This window comes from Phocoena phocoena, chromosome 2 (assembly GCF_963924675.1).
Source record: "Phocoena phocoena chromosome 2, mPhoPho1.1, whole genome shotgun sequence".
Taxonomy (NCBI): Eukaryota; Metazoa; Chordata; class Mammalia; order Artiodactyla; family Phocoenidae; genus Phocoena; species Phocoena phocoena.
Genome location: NC_089220.1, coordinates 37,983,343 through 38,001,845, shown reverse-complemented (window position 1 = coordinate 38,001,845; position 18,503 = coordinate 37,983,343). Strand labels below are relative to the sequence as shown.

General features: G+C 40.9%; 1 protein-coding gene across 1 annotated transcript in view; it reads right to left on the bottom strand.

The window, feature by feature from the left end:
• KCNH5 (potassium voltage-gated channel subfamily H member 5) overlaps window positions 1-15,988 on the bottom strand; it is a 334,670-nt gene extending 318,682 nt beyond the window's left edge. Inside the window, exon 1 of the mRNA XM_065871428.1 lies at window positions 15,916-15,988. Coding sequence (XP_065727500.1) covers window positions 15,916-15,988 — 73 coding nt within the window. The remainder of the gene's footprint in view (window positions 1-15,915) is intronic.
• Window positions 15,989-18,503: the final 2,515 nt, after the last annotated feature.

Sequence of the window (18,503 nt, the reverse complement as noted above, 5' to 3'; positions counted from 1 at the left end):
TTTGCAGGCTCCAGAACTGTAAGAAATAAATTTCTGTTGGTTATAAGCCACCCAACTTATGGCATTTTGTAATAGTAGCACAAATATGCTGACATTCATCAGCCAAGCTTAGGGAAACCAGTTCTGATTTGTCCTCACAGCTCTTAGCACACCAACAGCCATGAATTCTGAAAAATTAAACCTTCCTTGGGATTCAGACTGTTTCAGTCCTTGATGATGTTTCTAAACAATCATGTCCAAATGTTTTAAATACACAGATGTTCCTGTATGAGGGCTCTAAGAATTGGGTAATTATCCCTACCAGGTGGCAGTAGTCCAGTAAAACATTTCAGAAGCAATAATCCTACACATGGACAAACTCTCAAACGGATCTCTGCAAGGGCTTGAGGCTTTAAAACATCTTATTATATTCTTTCAAGACCATCGAGTATCCCCTCAGAGATGGACATGAAATAAAACAAGCACTTTTTCCTCCAGTGTTAGAAGGTCAAAAACTAAATCGCAAGCCCTTAATTCAAAATGCCCACTAGGATCCTTATGAGTGTTTCTCAATTTTGACTATTCATTCGATTGGGATGGAGGTTGAGGAGAATTGGAGGGGGCCACAGGAGTTACTCGTTCTGGGCCCCCAAAGAGTTAGTTTTAATTGATCTGGAGTGAGAGCCAGGCATAAGTTATTTAAATCTTCTCATGTGGTCTAATACGCAGCCAGGGTGGAGAAGCCCTGATCTACTGCCATAATGCCTAAATGCTGGTACCTGCAATAGAATTTACAGATTGCTAAATTCTAATGCAGACACACTGAATTGACTCCCTAGGACTGGAACACAAAAATACGGCCTCAGAGGTCAGTCTCATTCTCAGCCAGGTTTGGGAAACTTTGTTCTCATACCTTGCTACTCAAAGTGTAAACCAGTATCACCCGGGAATTTATTAACAAAGCAGAACCTAGGGCCCACTCCAGACCTGATAAATCAGAATCTGCCTTGCAGTGAGACCATCAGGTGATTCCCCAAGCTCATGGCTACACTCATCTTGTGCATCCTTTCCTTCCTTTTAAGTATGGAAAGCAGGCCAGGGAAGTTAGAGGACTTGGCAAACACAGGAAAAGGGCATGTAGTGGGGGAGAAAGACAGAATTAGGCCTCACCGTCTAAGACTTTCTATTTCATCACTATATTTCTGAACTGCTGTTTAAACTTCTGTTTTCGTTTAATATAAAGGAAGCACTTCCTCTTTACAGTGCTATCTCTTCAGACATCAAGGAAAGTACCTACAATTTAATACCACTACATATTAATCCCATTCCTAAAGGAGATCACATATAAACCATGAAGTCAATAATTCTGCTGGCAGAAGTTTCTGGAAGAAGAAAGGTTATATTCAGTCAATGAAAACAATATAAAAGCATGTTTTCTTCCTTTCTATAGCAATTCCAGGAAAATAATCTTTTCCTCTGAGCTGTTTCAACACTACCTGTATCTGGCATGACTAGATGGTTATTTAGGTTTTCGTTTCATTTGTTCTTATGAAAACTACCCCATTCTCTGATCCAGAAATTCCATGGACATTAACAAGTGTGGAACACCTTTTTGGGGGTTAAACCTCTCTCTCTTCCTCTCATCTTTTTTATGCAAATTACCCTAGAGGGAAGTATTTCAAAGCACAAGCACAGAGAAGTTTTCAGATATTTTAAGAAGTCCTAAGGCACAAAAAAAATTCTAGAGTACTGAGGAAGAACAAAGACATGGAGGTGAGAAAAGAAAGGACTTCACAGAAAGAAACCAAACACGCTGAATAAAACACGTTCACTAATTTACTCTTTTTCCAAGGTCTAGTGCTGATTCTGAGAAAAGTCAACCAGATTTTCCCTCACATTATATTCATTTAATCCTAACCTTGGAGAAGCACACCACCCAGAAATCATCACCCTTACTCTGAAAGCCCTAAAACCCTGGCATAGACCTCCTCCAGCAGAGGTGAAGTATAGGCAGAAACCGGAAAATTGAGCTAAGGGCTATTTCCAGCCACTCTCGCAGAACCCCAGGGCCTCCATGAGGGAAGGACTTGAGTGCAGGTGCCCACAGTTCCAAGTATTACCCCACCCTCCGCAATTCTCTGATTCAAAGAGCTAAAGAATTCACATTCCAAAAATCAGTGGCCAAGAGTGGAAATTTGGAGCTTAAAAGCAACAACACAATGAAGCTCATGCAACAATCACTAATGTTTTCTAAAAAGCACTGAAGAGGGTATTTCAACAATGCTGATTATCAAATATTCATTATAAAGTTAGATTTGGTTTGGGAATCTTGGTTTTATTCAAAATTTTACTTTGGGTAGACAGAACAAACTAAGTGGTTACCAGTGGGGAGAGGGGTAGGAGATTAAGAGCTACAAACTACTGTGTATAAAATAAATAAGCTACAAGGATATACTGTATAGCACAGGGAATATTGCCAGTATCTTATAATAACTGTAAGTGGAGTATAATCTATAAAAATTTTGAATCACTATATTGTACACCTAAAACTGATATAATATTGTAAATCGACTATACCTCAATTTAAAAAACCTACTTCGGAAACATATATACATACACACAAAAAACAATTTACTTTGTTTCTCATCTGAACTAGCCTCCTGTTAAAATTTGAAGTTACATATTTCTAATCCACAAGAACAACCAGACGGTCCAAGCCAATTATCTGGCCTGTGATACTCTTCTGAACCTCTGGAAGGAGAATACAGAAATCACCTCTGTACACAGTCTCACTGAACTAAGCTCTCTTTGGCTGCATTCTTATTTACTTCAAGGGAATGAAAAGGGAGCTAGATAACAAAATGATAATGCAGGTGATCTCTAGACCTTCACTACAAACCTGGCAATCTCCCAGTTTTCTCCATCTCAGTTTTCTTCGTCTCCATCCTTACCTCTCTCTATGCCCGATGCTTGAGCCAAAACCCTGAAAGTCATCCTTCACACTTCTTCATTCATACCATCCAATTCAACACTAAACCCTAATAATTCTACCAGCAGAGGCATCCACTTCTTTCCTTCTCTACTGCTACTTCCCAGGCCAACCCACCATCATCTCTTGCGTGGACAATTGCAACAGTCTCCTGGCTTGTCCCCTACTGTCACCGTTCCTCCCTCCAACCCAACTTGCTGTTATACAGCAAGTGTCCCCTGTGGCCAGGAGATCTGTCCACTGCACTTGGAATACAATGCAAAAGCCTCACCCGGAATAGTCAAGCCTCTGTCTCTCCACCCTTGTTTCCCGCCTTCCTCTTTTTTTGCCCACTGCAATCCAACTACACTGGCTTTTAAGCTTCACATGGTTCACATGTTTTCTCTCTGCCTGAAATATTCTTCTGCCCACTCATCATCTAGTTACCTCTTACTTTAGGCCTCAATTCAACACTACTTCCTTAGAAATGTCTTCCTTGACACCATCTCCCAATCAAAATTAGTTTCTGTTACACTTGATCACAGCACCCTCCCTTTTTCCTTCAAAGTGCTTACCACAGTCTGTAACTTATATTTTTTCTGGGTTTGTTGAACGTCTATCTCCCCACCAGACTCCAAGTTCCATGAGGGCAGGGATGATGTCTGTTGGTTCATCACTGTATACCCACAAAAGTTTGCTGAATGATCAAATATAAAAATTCTTATTCCTATTTAAAGTCATATGGCCAATAAATTCTAATTACTACAGCAATGCTAGACATTGTCAAGAATATAGATAAGAATTATGCTAGGTATTCTTCTTCAAAGAACTGACAATTCTGTAAAAAAATTAAAATTAGGTGTTCCGACACAGATTTTCCTGAACTCTGGAAACTTGTGAGTTTAAGCCATGGAGCATATATTACTTTTTAAACTTGTCTTAAGTGGGTGAGTAATATCTATAGATATATTTAAGTTTCAGAGAACAGTAACAGCAGAACCATCCCTGAGGCACATATAGCACATTTTTATTTGGGTTAAATAAAATCCTGGCACACATAGCTAAACAAAAGCATAAATTATATATCATGCCCACATCCACAATGTTGATTTCTGGTAGGTTCATTACTCACTTCTACTATGTCAATAACAGAATATAAAACTGGTATGTTTCATGTCCTTACAAATACACCTTTATCCTACAGCTCTATATCAAGGAAATGTGTGTGTGCGTGTGCCTGTGTGTGCATGTGTGTGCCTGTGTGTGCGTGTGTGTGTAGACACATACACTTTGTACCTGTCTCATTCCACAATGAGACTAATTATTATATAATAATAATTGGCGACATTAAGAAGACCATCACTGTGGAAGTTGGAAATATGCAAAAAATATCTGTTAATTTATTCAAACTTGTTCAGCTGTCATCAAAGATAAAAATATGCCTTCACTTTTCATCTCCCTCAAGATCAAAGGTACATTTTTAAATTTCTGTGTTCCTTTGATGGCATTAAATTCATCATTTTTCCATCTAGCCAAAGTGGTTCAGAATTCATGAGATACTTTAACTTATATTCCTGAAATTCTAATGGTAGGAATAATAGCAATTTTGTTACAGAAAATATTTCTACACACACACACAAATGTTCAACAATTCAAAGTTTCTACTTTTAATCATTGGCGTTTTTGTTCATGAAAGATTTGTTTCTAAAAAGTATACTTGTCAGAATCATTAAAAGTAAAAGATAACTGCAATAATGGCCTATGAGATTCAGTCTCATAGTACAACAGAAAACCTTCACCCTGCTGTAGATAAGAACAAGTTTTTACTGAATTTCATTACAATGATATTTCTTAAAATACCTAAGGACTTAAAACATTCACTAGTTATATAATCTTGGATAAAAGCTAAATCAGTCAAGATATGTTTGTCAGAGGGAATATAGTATTACATTTTTAATGTTTAAGCATCATTTTTCTATCTTGCAAATAAGCAAACCCTGTTTTTGCAAATGAACTGTAGCTGTTCTAAAGGGATTCTATTTTCTTTGAAGTTAACCTTTTAAGGCAATCAAACACTAATAGCAAGATAACTAATGGAGAATTTCAATTAAAAGACTAGTCTAAGCTCCACACCTGGTAGAAAAAATAGAAGTGAGGCTTTTCTGAATGCATTTACAATCCGATTAATTTTCTAAAGCTTTGTCCTATTTTTTTTTTAATTTCTACTATCTATGCATTAGGAGCTAATTGTTCAAGGGAAAGACACAGACCACAAATTCAATTCATTTCTCTCCTTTGGCCATTTCACTGAGCCAGTTACAAAAAGAGGCTGAATTTCTGCCTTCTTCAGCTTCTCCAAGCACTGCCAATTACTGAGGTAAAAAGAACTGATGTTTCTCTGACTGTAAGTAGTAGCTTTTTTTGTTGGGGGAAAGAGTGGTGTTTATTTGTTTGTTTTTGTTTTGGGTTTTTTCTCCAAAAAAGTAAGCCCTTGGTAAAGTGAATCCAAATGCCTTTAATCTCAGATCCACCAGTTTAAGACTTAGGAAAGCCTTAAGTATTTAATACTTTGCTTTCTTCAGGTTAAAAAAAAAGAAAAGTATATCTCCCCTACCTCAGAGAAAATAGGAACAGGTGAATATTTATTAAGCCCTTGCTATAATGAAGCACAGTGCAAGATCCGCTACATTTGTGGGTTTGCTGAATCTTCCCAGCAAACCCACAAGGTAGTTACTATGATCCTGTAGAGCCCTAGGATGTCACCAAGAGTAATGGCTAGAGTCAGGATGGAAGTCTGTGTCAAGACAAGATGGAAATGCCTTTGCTCTGTTGAGAGCACTGTTCTCTGCCCCACAGAGTTCCAGAAAGATGACCAGTTACCTTGACGATGGTTGCTCTAGTAGAAAAAGAAGCTGCTTGGGAATGAACAAGGAGAACGTATCACACCTTTCATTCCTCACTCTCAGAGGAGATCTTTTGTTTCTGGGCCCAGTAGTGAGGCAACTCTTCTTTCAACCTGTTACTCCTCCTTTGGTCTATCATACCTATACACACTGGCTATATATGATATCGGTAATGGACATGTTTCATGCCCTGAGTCAGTAGAGTGAACGGGCAGGAATTCACTCACTTGGCACACAGCGCTTATAAAGGGTAAGAAAAAACTACTTGGCAAAATTCTTACCCCTAGGGATCAGTAATCTGGTTAGCAAGTAAGACTAATATTACACTGAATGGGAAGCCAAAAATGACCCTAAGATTTCTAGACTAAAAGAGTAAAATATTAAAGACACCTCTGACAGAAATGGGGAAATACCAAAAAAGTAAGTCTATTTGAAGCCAAAACCAATGATAAATTCAATTCTCTAGCCACACTGAGTTTTAGATAACTTGTGAGGTGTACAAGAGAAATTCTATAGGCCACTGGAAATACAGGACTGGAGAACAGAAAGGATACATTTTAAATTATGACCGAGGACAAACTTGCTCTGAAAAAGAGGGTAAAGATGTAAGAAAGACAGCTGAAGGTTAAACCTGAATGACAACCATCCTTCAGGAGAGGAAAGAGAAGGAGAGGGGAGGGGAAAGGGGGATAGAGAAGGAATAGAAAGGGTATAGAAAAAGGAAGGGAAAAGGGCAGGAGAAAGTGAAAAGTCATGAAAGCCAAAAGATGAACTTGTGTGGAGAGGGTAGGGGAGCAGAGTCTTAAATCCTACAGAGCCAGAAAAATATGGACAAACAAAAGGTTTTTGGATTCACAAGAAGAATGCTCACCTGTAAACTTCTAGAAGTTTCAACATTAAGGTTTAGACAGAAATCCATTGAAAAGAGGTGCAAAAGGAAATGGTGACCAAGAATTAAAGGCATCAGCTACAGATGGTGCATTCAAAGTTTTAAACCTCTAACTACTAACAATAACTAACCACACTGATACTGATATGGTGCGTGTTATGTGCCAAACACTGTTCTCAGCAATTTGCATGTATTTCCTCATTTAATCCTCACTCCAACACCGTAAGCTAAGGTACTTTTATTACTTGCATTTTGCAAAGGAGAAAACTAGGTATAGATAAGTAGGTCACAGAGCTAGTAAGCATCAGAGCCAGGACTTTAATGCAAGCCTCCAGAACCTATGGTGCCTAACCGGTGTGCACACTGCCCCTCCCAGAAAGAAAAAAAAAAAAAGGAGAAATGTTATTTTTATCATTGTGTTCAATGTGCATCCCCAGTGCTTAGATCAGAGCCTAGCACATAGTGGGCACTCAACAATATATGCTGAATTAGTGAATGATTAACTAGAAAGAGTATGAACACCAAGCAAAAGGAGGGGAGTTATTTTTAGGGGAGTTTATTCTGGGATTATTTAGCCCTCATTGAAAAATTCCTCTATTCTCTCAATGTCATAAATATGTGAAAATAAACTCATTGTGCTATAATTTGTCCCCAATCAAAAATATGCCAGCAGGGCTTCCCTGGTGGCGCAGTGGTTGAGAGTCCGCCTGCCGATGCAGGGGACACGGGTTCGTGCCCCGGTGCGGGAAGATCCCACATGCCGCGGAGCGGTTGGGCCCGTGAGCCATGGCCGTTGAGCCTGCGCGTCCGGAGCCTGTACTTCGCAACGGGAGAGGCCACAACAGTGAGAGGCCCGCGTACCAAAAAAAAAAAAAAAAAAAGAAAATATGCCAGCAGACAGACAAGGCTTAGAGAAAAGATCAGGATAAAGATGAAATTTGCCCTCAATCTAAGTGAGGTGCTTGATTTTCAGTTAAACTTGTGATCTGAGGCTGGCCATGCAGCCTCTAAAAAGCCAAAATCTATTCTGCCTCTTCCTCTGGATAGTGCACAGGACTGCAAGCTGCTTCTCAAGGCAGAACTCACTCAGAAGATACATAAACTGGTACGGATCAATTCCCAAGGATAAAACTTACCATCCATAACTCCTAACTGCAAAATCGTTTTTGAAACAATAGTTAGGATCAACAAATTTCTAAACGGTTATTTCCTGTATAAAAATCTATCTTCTAAGCCCTTGGAGATTAGAACAAAAATGATAGGAAATATTTCAGCTGTACATCAAGTTGGAATAAGAGATGAGTGCGAGATCACATACACATTCACCTCTCATGCTCTCATGAGTCCCATCTGATATTCCCTGTACAATGTGGTTTCCATTTTCAGATATACACATTAGTTACCTAACTATTTTAAACTATACAATTACTGACACAAGCTTACTTAATAGATTTAATCAGCAGTGTTTTAGAAAAAAATCAATTCTAGACTTGGTTAGTTTAGGAGGCAATAGCAAAAAAAAACATTTATTCAACTAGTACTTAGTGCTATGTGCATATGTAAGGTATAACCCATATCCTCAAGAAGCTTGGTCCACATACCAACACTTCCACAACTTCCCAGTTACATGTCATTACCTCTAGAAACTGCTGATTGTGCACCTAAGCTCAGATCTCAAATCATATAACTTGTGAAATCAACAGGACTTTGTACTTATGTTTCTCTGATGGGACCATACCCAAGAAAGAAAGAAATCCATTTCAATAAAATTTCAAGCAGCTTTTCAACCACTCTTCCTTTATAAACTATTTCACTTTTTATTTACTTTTCCTATCTTTTCCCATGTGAAAACTTAACATAACACAAAACTACTATCTAGAATGTACACAAATATTTCTCTGTATTAGTAACAGTATCCATAAACAACCAAATACTAAAATAATGTCTAACACACTGATATATGTGACAATATTGTCACAGCCTTCATTTGATCAAGTATCTTTCAAGACCAAGCCTTTCCAATACTAAAACTTCTATATTATATAAAATGAGACTATTTAAATTACTCTTTTTAGTTATTCTTCAATAATGAAAAGGAGTTATATCATACATTATTAAGCTAGGGTATTTAGTGGAACACACTAAGGATTTTTTTTTCAGCTTTATTGAGGTATAACTGACAAATAAAAATTGTATATATTTAGGGCTTCCCTGGTGGCGCAGTGGTTGAGAGTCTGCCTGCCAATGCAGGGGACACAGGTTCGTGCCCCGGAACGGGAAGATCCCACGTGCCACGGAGCGGCTGGGCCCGTGGGCCATGGCCACTGAGCCTGTGCGTCCGAAGCCTGTGCTCCGCAACGGGAGAGGTCACAGCAGTGAGAGGCCCGCGTACCGCCAAAAAAAAAAAAAAAATGTATATATTTAAAGTGTACAACTTGATGGTTTGATATACATATACAATCAAGCTAATTAACATGTCCATCATCTCACATAGCTAGTGTTTTCTTTTATTGTGTGGTGAGAACATATGACTGGAGTTTTAAAAATTCTATGAGTAAAGAAAGATGTTTTACAAATGTCCATTTCTTACAGCACATCAAGACTACTTTCTTTGACCTCAATTTCCACAACAATAATTACCACTGGTTTTGTGACTTGTTATTCATGTTCATTTGATTTCACTATGTATCTCTGTTCTTCCTAAAAGTGCTGTATGGCATACTTTAATTCTTCCCATTAAAAATGATTTTGTTTGGGACATTTCAGAGCATCTCTCAAAATATGGTTTCTAACCCTACCAAAAAGAAAAAAATCCCTAAAACCAAGATTCAGACTTGATGACTGACAGGAAATAGAACCCCTTAAAGTAATATGTCTCCAATCATATTTTTTTGAGAGTTTAATAAATTTGAAGAACTTAGAAGAATATTTACTTTAGCTCTGTATTTTATTTTTAAAGTTTGGATAGCATCAAAATACTAGAATCATATAATACCCTAGGTAAGTAACTGTAAATCTGTAAACTATCTTTTAATAAGATCAAAGCACTGTCATGAACTGATTCTACTTCACCAACTTAATCAAAATTTTATCAAGACATCTGATGAGGAAAATTTTTGTTGAAATAGAAAATATATATTCATCCTTCTGGTAAGAACATTATTTATACATTATTATTCTGCAAAACTTTATATTTCATACATATTATCACCACACTGAGATGATTTACTACAATAAAATTTTGTTCATCTGCCAAAGTAAATACTCTACTAGTCTAAAATTTATTTGAATTTGTTTCCATAAACTGTTTTTACTAATATCACATTCAGTCACAAAACATAGGTCACCTTCAACTAAGATTGCAATTCCTTTCTTCGTTTCACTTTCCTATATGTCTTGTGTTTTAGATATTTTCTGCCAAGAGTAAGAACTAACTGCGTTGATTTTAACCCCCAATCAAACTTGAGGAAAAGGACAGAAAAGAGAAACAAAGATATTAACTACTTAGTTCACCTGTGGCAGAACCTATAGTGCCCTCTTGTGGTGAATGGTAACTACAGCGCTCTGGAGAACACTACAACTTTTCCTAGACCAGACACTGGAGAGAAGGTGGGAAGCGTTGTTCCTCTATGCTACCAAGCAGCTGTTGTTAACAATGAAAGTAAGAGATAAATATTGACTAAACTAAAAGACTCTTTTATAGAAATGTACTCAGTCACCATCAGTTAAAACAATCATAGCCACTCCCTTCTATTAACAAAAATACTGTTTTATGTTTCTTTTAGTAGGGCAGTTGACAGATGGCCAGGCACCTGGATTTCTTATATACTCTACTTCTGGAATCAAGCAAAAGATAAACAAACAGAGCAATTTCTAGTGGACACAAGAATGTCCTGGGACAAGCAAATGTCTAGTCAACAAAGTACTGCATTTGTTATACAAGGCATTGTGGACTCTAAAGCAAGGGACAATCCTCTGGCTTACTTATAATTTAGGAAGTGGTCAGTATAATTTCAATCTCTATGATATTTTAAAGGTAAAAGTGATACTTTATAAGACCTGGGTAAACCAAAGCTTCAAAAACTCTAAGTGGTTTTATCAACATTTCCTGAATAGTATTTTAGATCTTTCAAGAAAAAATATCAAGTACTCTATACCAAAAAACCCCCACAATAATCCATTTGTTTTCCACAATTTTTTTAATTGGATGAGAATTATGAGTTAATATTTCCTTTTTGTTTTCCTAGTTCCCTTATTGCCCCTAGTTTCCTAGTTCCCTTATTGCCCCTCCTATAGGTTCTCATTTAAGATCTTAGTTTTTACAAATATTAATTATAGCACAAAAATGATTTTGGATTTTCCTATAGGTAAGAGCACTGAGTAAAGAAAGGGCTTGTGCAACCAGGTATTTCAGGCAAAATGGAAAACTGAGTATATTCAACTTCTTCTCTTGAAGGTTAAGTGGTTCATAAAATACTGCCTTTTCTGTTTTCTTCTTTCCTGGGCCCCTTTTTTCTCTAAAGAGAAAAACATTTCTAGTTTTTCATAATGTTTAAAATATTAAAGAACAGTAAATTCTAATTTAAAAGACATTATTTTTATAGTTAAAAATTTTCGATATGGCAACCAGGTTTACTGTCACCCAAACTAATTGTTTCTGCCTATTTGTTAAGGAATCAAAGACAACATATATATAAAATGTACTGCCCAAAGCAATAATCAGATTGAAGGCCTTGGAAATGTTTTGTTTTGTTTTGTTTTAATCTAAAATTCTACCTAAAAGTCTTAAAAAACTGTTGCTTTCTTTCAGGTACCTACCCTCTACCCATAAGTGTACTGCTTCCTATGGCCCAAAATATATTGGTGAATAGCTTGCATAAATACTATGCAAGGTTTAAATAAGGGAAGATGGCCTGATAATGTTCCAGACACAGATTCGGTCAGTAGGCATTTTGGACGGGGGCCTCCTATGAGACACTGCACGCAGTTAATGAACTCACTCACCACATGGTTCCCAAACTTTCCCTTCCTAGCAACATATTTTGATTCTACTATCCAAAAACGTTATCTAAACCTTGCTATTGCATTTATGCTTTTGACCTTTACAATTTCTTGGAGTAATAATGTGTACCCTATACCTACTAGAATCACATGTTAAAAATGACTGTAATTCCTTTTATTTGTCTAAAAATGACTTTATCTTTTATCTTAAAACTGAAGAGAGGAATTCCCTACTTCTACTATTTTGGGATTTGGCTATAAAGTATGTTTGTATCCATCCTACTCAATGGCCCTCATTATTTTATTTTATAGACTTTGAATCACCAGTGACAATTTGAAATGTTTTCCCATAACAGACTGTGTCAACTAAACAAGGAAAATAAAAAGCCAATCTCAAGAGGTGTAAAATAACAGCAAATAGGCTACAGTGCTACTCTAAGGCAAAGAATACAGCACTGCTATTCTGGGAAATTGCAACTGAGGAGTTTGGAACTTTATTAGGATATCCTCATGTTTAAAAGCTATACCCAAACATACCACACTTCTTGCTCTTTTCTTCTGCATCAAGAAGTTTTCTGATAGATTTCTAATTTGCTGGGATTTCAGCTCATTAGTGATCACCGTGGACAAATAAAAGCTTGATGTTTTCTCTTGGTGTCCATTGCACTTTCATATCTAGTATCCCTCCTTTTCTCCCTCTCTCTCTCTTTCTCTATCTCTCCCCCTCCCTCTCCCTCCCACACTCCTTCCCTCCCTCTCTCTCCTTCCCTCTCTCCTTGTATTTCTGCTACTTTTTACATCTCTCTTTTGCTCTTTCTATGTGTGAGACAGAGAGAGAGTTTACTTCCTCTGCATCTACCTTTGTGTCTGGGTAGATACCTGTCTGTATGTTTATCTGTGTGTATCTCTAGATATGCTTCTACTCCGACTCTCACTAAAAGATCTGATATTTTCATAAGAAGAAAATGATGTTGTATCAGAAAAAGAAGCACTTCATGGGGTAAAAGTAACCCATCTTTCTTCAAGTCTTAGCTGTATTAGGAGTGCTGCCTCTTTTCTTTTCCACTAAAGCTCTGCCAATACTTCACTTTCAATGTTGTTAAGTTAGTGAATAATGAAATCTTCACGGTGACAAACTCAATCCATCTGTGAGAACCCTGAAGGGAATTTTCTGTTAATCTCAATTTCTCAGAATGAATTTTTCTATTTCTCTGCCAAATCATATAGAAATGGCAACAAGTGTGGGATACTCGCACATAAATGTGTAGAGAAATTTAGTACCGTAATTCTCAATTTCTGAGGTTCTTCCTGTACAAGTGGCACTGAGACTTTCTGTTACTGATTACATACACATGTTCATACACTTTCCTCAAATATCTAACACATTTCAAACAAAGCTCAGAGGTTTTGAGTAGTGGTATTAAAAGTTAGCCAGGGGCTTCCCTGGTGGCGCAGTGGTTGAGAGTCCGCCTGTCGATGCAGGGGACACGGGTTCGTGCCCCGGTCCGGGAAGATACCACATGCCGCGGAGCGGCTGGGCCCGTGAGCCACGGCCACTGAGCCTGCGCGTCCAGAGCCTGTGCTCCGCAACGGGAGAGGCCACAGCAGTGAGAGGCCCGCCTACCACAAAAAAAAAAAAAAAAAAAAAAAAAAGTTAGCCAGGGCTTCCCTGGTGGCGCAGTGGTTGAGAGTCCGCCTGCCGATGCAGGGGACGCGGGTTAGTGCCCCGGTCCAGGAAGATCCCACATGCCGCGGAGCGGCTGGGCCCGTGAGCCATGGCCGCTGAGCCTGCAAGTCCGGAGCCTGTGCTCCGCGACGGGAGAGGCCACAACAGTGAGAGGCCCGCGTACCGCAAAAAAAAAAAAAAAAAAAGTTAGCCATAAGCAATTAGAGGTGGTACTTAAAATGCAAAAACAGATAAATTTTCATTTGTACTTGGTGCTATCCATGGAAAGAAACATTAAACCAGTGAAGCAATTATAACATGAAGTGTAAAACAGATAAAACCTTCATTGACTTGGATGGTAGATTTTAAATGGAGGCAACGGAAGCAGCTCTTTCTAAGCCGCATAAGGTAAGTCTTAATTTCATGGTATATCAGAAATAAAAGATATTCTACAAACTGGCTCATAGTTCCAGTCTGTATGAGAAGTTTCAACCAAAGATGCTATGTGAGTGAACTTCAGCCAAGGAATTCTCATCTACTTTCTGGTTACCACGCAGAGCAATAATAGACAGCCTCCAGATTTTATTCTTTAAGGCCTTCTCTAAGAAGTCCTCTCACAGACCAAATTGCATGGAGTTGAAATAACCCAAGAGGATGAGAAAGCTGAAAAACAGACTGATATACCTTAAATAGCTAATTCCAATAACCTTTAAATTTCCCAACCTGGTTGTTTTAACAGTAATACCTCCTTGTACTCTAGGTTTCTGTACAATATTAATATAAGAAAGTAATGTATAAACATAGAAATTGGCTACCATTTATTTATATTTATATTATATATTTTTTAATATTTTATATTATCATAAAAAATCAAACACATTTGAAATCACACTGGAATGGCTAAAAGTATTATAGTTTTTTTTTACACTAAATCAGGCCTATTAGCTATTTTTTTTTTGAACCCAAAAAAGTCTGTTCAAGACTTGTATAGTATCAGGCATTGACCAAATGCGAAGAAATAAAGTCAAAAGCCTCAAATGAAAACCAAATACCATGTCAGAGCTTGATGAGAAATACCTTGGGACACTTACATATAGTCCCCAAAACAGGGGAAATATTTGCAAGCCTAGTTTTAGAAGAGCTCATATCCTAGGAATTAATATAACCTAATCTACCAATTCAGGAAGAGCATAATTGTATTTAATTATTTATTATCATTTGAGTGTGCCTCTGTCTTGCCACTAAGGAGGGAGCTTTTTGAGAGCAGAAGTGTCTTAATCATTTTTTTATCCAAAGGACCCCACAGAGTGTCTCTTGTATAAGGCACCCAAATAAATATTGTTTCACTGAATGAATGAATGAATGAATGAATGAACAATGATTATGGAATTGCATAGAGTATTTCCATTGCTTTGGTCCAAAATCTACCGTAATCAACATGCAGAAATGTCTTTCTCATAATTCTCCAAGCAAAGGATCTCAAAATATAATAACAGGTCTCTGAAGGAAAAAAAACAAAAAACTTTAAAGGATATTTTCCATATCTTTAAAGGATATCTTTACATATCTTACAAAATTGAAAATTATATAAAAGATTTGAAAGCAAGTAGAAAATGTATATTTCAGTAAAATGCAAAGTTTATAAGGTCCTAAAATGTGAAATATATAACCATCCCCATTCCGATATCTTAGAGGAAATGAATGCATAAATGGATGGCAATTCAAAGACACTTTAAGGCAAGAAAACCCTAACATCAGTAGCAAGGTAGAATGGCATTTTTAAAATTCTTTCTCCAGTTACTTTAAAAGCACTGCAGCTATTGCTTCCCTTCTACGTTTCTCCTATATAACTCAAATCAAATATATCATATAGATCAATACAGACCAATGCAAAATAGAAAAAAAATAAACTTTAAACACAAATTTGACCATAATAATTGCCTTCCCATTTTTCCAGAACTGACTCTCTTTCTTAGGTTCAACTCCAGCTACCCTCTCATACACAAGGCTCCTTTCAACGGTGCCCATTGGGCCTGAAAGCCATTCCAGAGACTAAATCTTAAGTAGCCACTTTCACAGCCATTCCCAACTTGAGGGTACCCTTCCACTGAGATTAACTCTAAGAATTTGATCAGTCTCTTCAGCCTACTTGTTTAAAAATGTGGGGAAACGATGAACAAAAAAGATATACCTCAACAAAGCGAAACTCAACTCTGTTCTCCAGATGTACCTACACCCTAGCCGCTGCTCCCCCTTGGCTTCCTGCGGTTCTGGGCTCTGGACAGGTGGGAGGGGGGAGAGTACGTCTTGGGGAGGGGATGCAACTAACTTTCCTCTGCCACCTCATTCCCACTCCCTCCTAAAATCAGGTCCATCTTGTAACTGCAGCCGCCAGGTAGGGCGGTCTGCGTCCCCCTCCCGCCCTGGGAGAGGGATGGGACGGGGAGGATGGGGGGCGTGGGTGGGCAGGATGGAGGTGGAGGGGTGTTCTGACTGCAACTCTTCTTACCGCTGGAGCGCCTGACGATGTTCTCCAAAAATGTGTTCTGCGGTGCCACCAGCCCTCTCTTGCCCCCCGGCATCCTGGGTCTGGAGAGCAGCGGCCAGGATCCGCGGCGGGGGAGGGGGGAATGAAGGAAGAGAAGGTGGAGAAAGAAGAGGAAAAGGTGGAAGAGAAGATCGAGCCCAAAGAAGAGGGGGCGCGGCGGCGGCGACGGGGTCCCCTGACTGAGTCTCCAGCCCGACCCGGATGAGCAGCTCTGGGGAGGAGGACCAGGCAGTTCATGGTAGTAGCGCTCCCCCGGCCGCCGCTGCCCAGACTGTGGCGGTGCCGCACACGGGGCTCGGGAGCTGCAGGCTCCGCGGGGCACAGTGCGCCTGCGCCGCCCCCGCTGTCGCTGTCCCGCCGGTGCTGATGCTGAAGCTGTTGCTGAAGCTGCTGTCGCGGCGGCGATCACCTAGGCGCGGGCTCAGCATTTCTCCCCCTGCCCCGACCCCGGGGCCGGGGGAGCAGGAGAAGCCCACTCAAAGCCCTATCTCCCAGACCCTCTACTGCGCCTTCCTCTCCCACTTCCTAGCCTACCCCTCCGGCGCAGCTGGATCAGCGCTGCCCAGCTGAGCCCAACTTCTGCCCGGCTGTGCGCCTGGTGGCCGCTCCTCTCTCCCCGGAGATCGAGGCAAACGCTCGCTGTCCAGTTGAGCCGTGGAGTGGGAGAGGAAGTGGGAGAAGCAAGCAGGATGCCAAAGAGGGCAATGGGCAGTCGGAGGGGTCACATCTCAGTTTCTCCTGCCAAGGTCCCGAGTCCCGGCTGCTCCCGGGGACGCAGCTACCGGGGCGGAGGTGTTGATCATCTCCCGCTCCAGTCCGGGCTGAGCGCGCAGCAGGGACTGACTGAGCGACGCGCGGGGACGCAGAGCAGCCACCTGACGCTGCTACCGCCCCCCTCTGGGCTTCGGCGCCCAAAGCTCAACAGAGGAGATTTCAGCACCCGCCCTGGTCCACACCTTGGAGCCCGAGCCAGATAGGGTCGGAGCGCAGAGCAGGAGCTGGAATGGCCCTGGCGCCCCAGGCTGGGTCTGGCGCGTGGAGGAGCGTGGCGGCAGTACAGGGATGCTTCCCAGGGCTGCGGAGCGCACAGGCGAGCAGCGAGCCCAGCCACTAATAAGTTGCGGTAAAGGTTGCACTTAATGCAAGGAGTAAGGAAAGAGAGTGAATAATTCACACCCAAGAGAGGGAGAGTGCAGCGGGCAGCGTCTGCTGTGGAAAAACAGTAAAGGCGGGGGGGGGGGGGGGGGGGCGACGCTGCACAGGACTGGGGAGTGTGGGCAGTAAATTTCTCTACCAGCGCTCGGAACCGGCGACAGGAGGGGAACCGCTAGAAACAGAGTCCAAAAGCCAGAGTCTATGACGGAGAAGGAAAAATAGCGTAAGTGCGAAGGGACCGGGGAAAGAGATGGAAAGAAATGGAGGAGCTCACGCCGCGGCACCGGCACCTTCTTTTATCTAAGGCAGTGGTTCTCAAAGTGGTCCCGGACTGGCGGCATCTCCTAAGAACTTGTTAAAAATGCAAATTATCAGGCTCTATCCAAGAGCTAGGAAACCGGGAACTCTAGGAGCGAGTGCCAACAATGTTTTAACAAGCCCTCCGGATAAATATTATGCCCGCTCAAGTTTGAGAGGAACTGATCTACGGCTTCCCCTCCAGAGGCTTCGCCAGGGCCTGTCTAGAAAGGACGACTGCATAAACAGGGTCAAGGAGTGAGGACAGAAAGTGCACTGCGGCCAGGTGAGAGGTTGGTGGCGAGGCAAAGTGTTAAGTAGGCAGGCGAAAGGAGAGTTGGATGGGGGCGTCCCCTTTTGCTAGATAAGAATATTCTAGATAACCCCTGTTAGGAACGGTCAAGGTTAGGTTACCCGGAGACAGCGGGAATCTGGGAATCTCCCCGGCAGGGGTCAGAGGAAACAACTCCTGCTCGGCTCCTACCCTGGGCAAGGAGGGAGGGGGAGGGGGGAGTGGGGGCGGTGTCTTGCCTAAACCCCTAGATTACCAATCACTGGCCTCAGGTTACCATCACTGCCTCTCCAGAGCGGTCGGTGTAAGGGCCGTTGCCTGTAGCTGAGAGACACATAAATACACAGCCAGGATCCAGGCTTTATCTTAGGATCCTTTTCTCCCTCTCCTCTGCAATTTCCACCCGTTCCTGCAGTGCTTAGGCGGCTGAGCAAACCCAGAAGGTTGATGCGAGGTAAAGAGCAGTTTGCTCTGCTAGGATTCTTTCCGCACAAAATCAAGAGACTCGGTACAATAACACTAGTCTAGCCTTGCTTTCTACCCGAAGCACGGCTGGTGGTGCAAGTTTATTTCCCTACAGATAGACTGCCTTCTAAATGTGTTGGGGTGTCTTTAGTTAAATTACAAGGGACTCAGGCACAGACTGGATCTTTGTGGTTGGCCTGCCATGACAGGAGTCAGAGATGTGGCTGAGGTTACAGCTCCCTTCCTGCAGTTGACCGGGTGTGTACAAGGGTGATCTCGGACAGGCAGCGGAGAGTGGTGGTGTGAAGCGAGATCTTAATTCCCTGCCCAGGAACTGAGC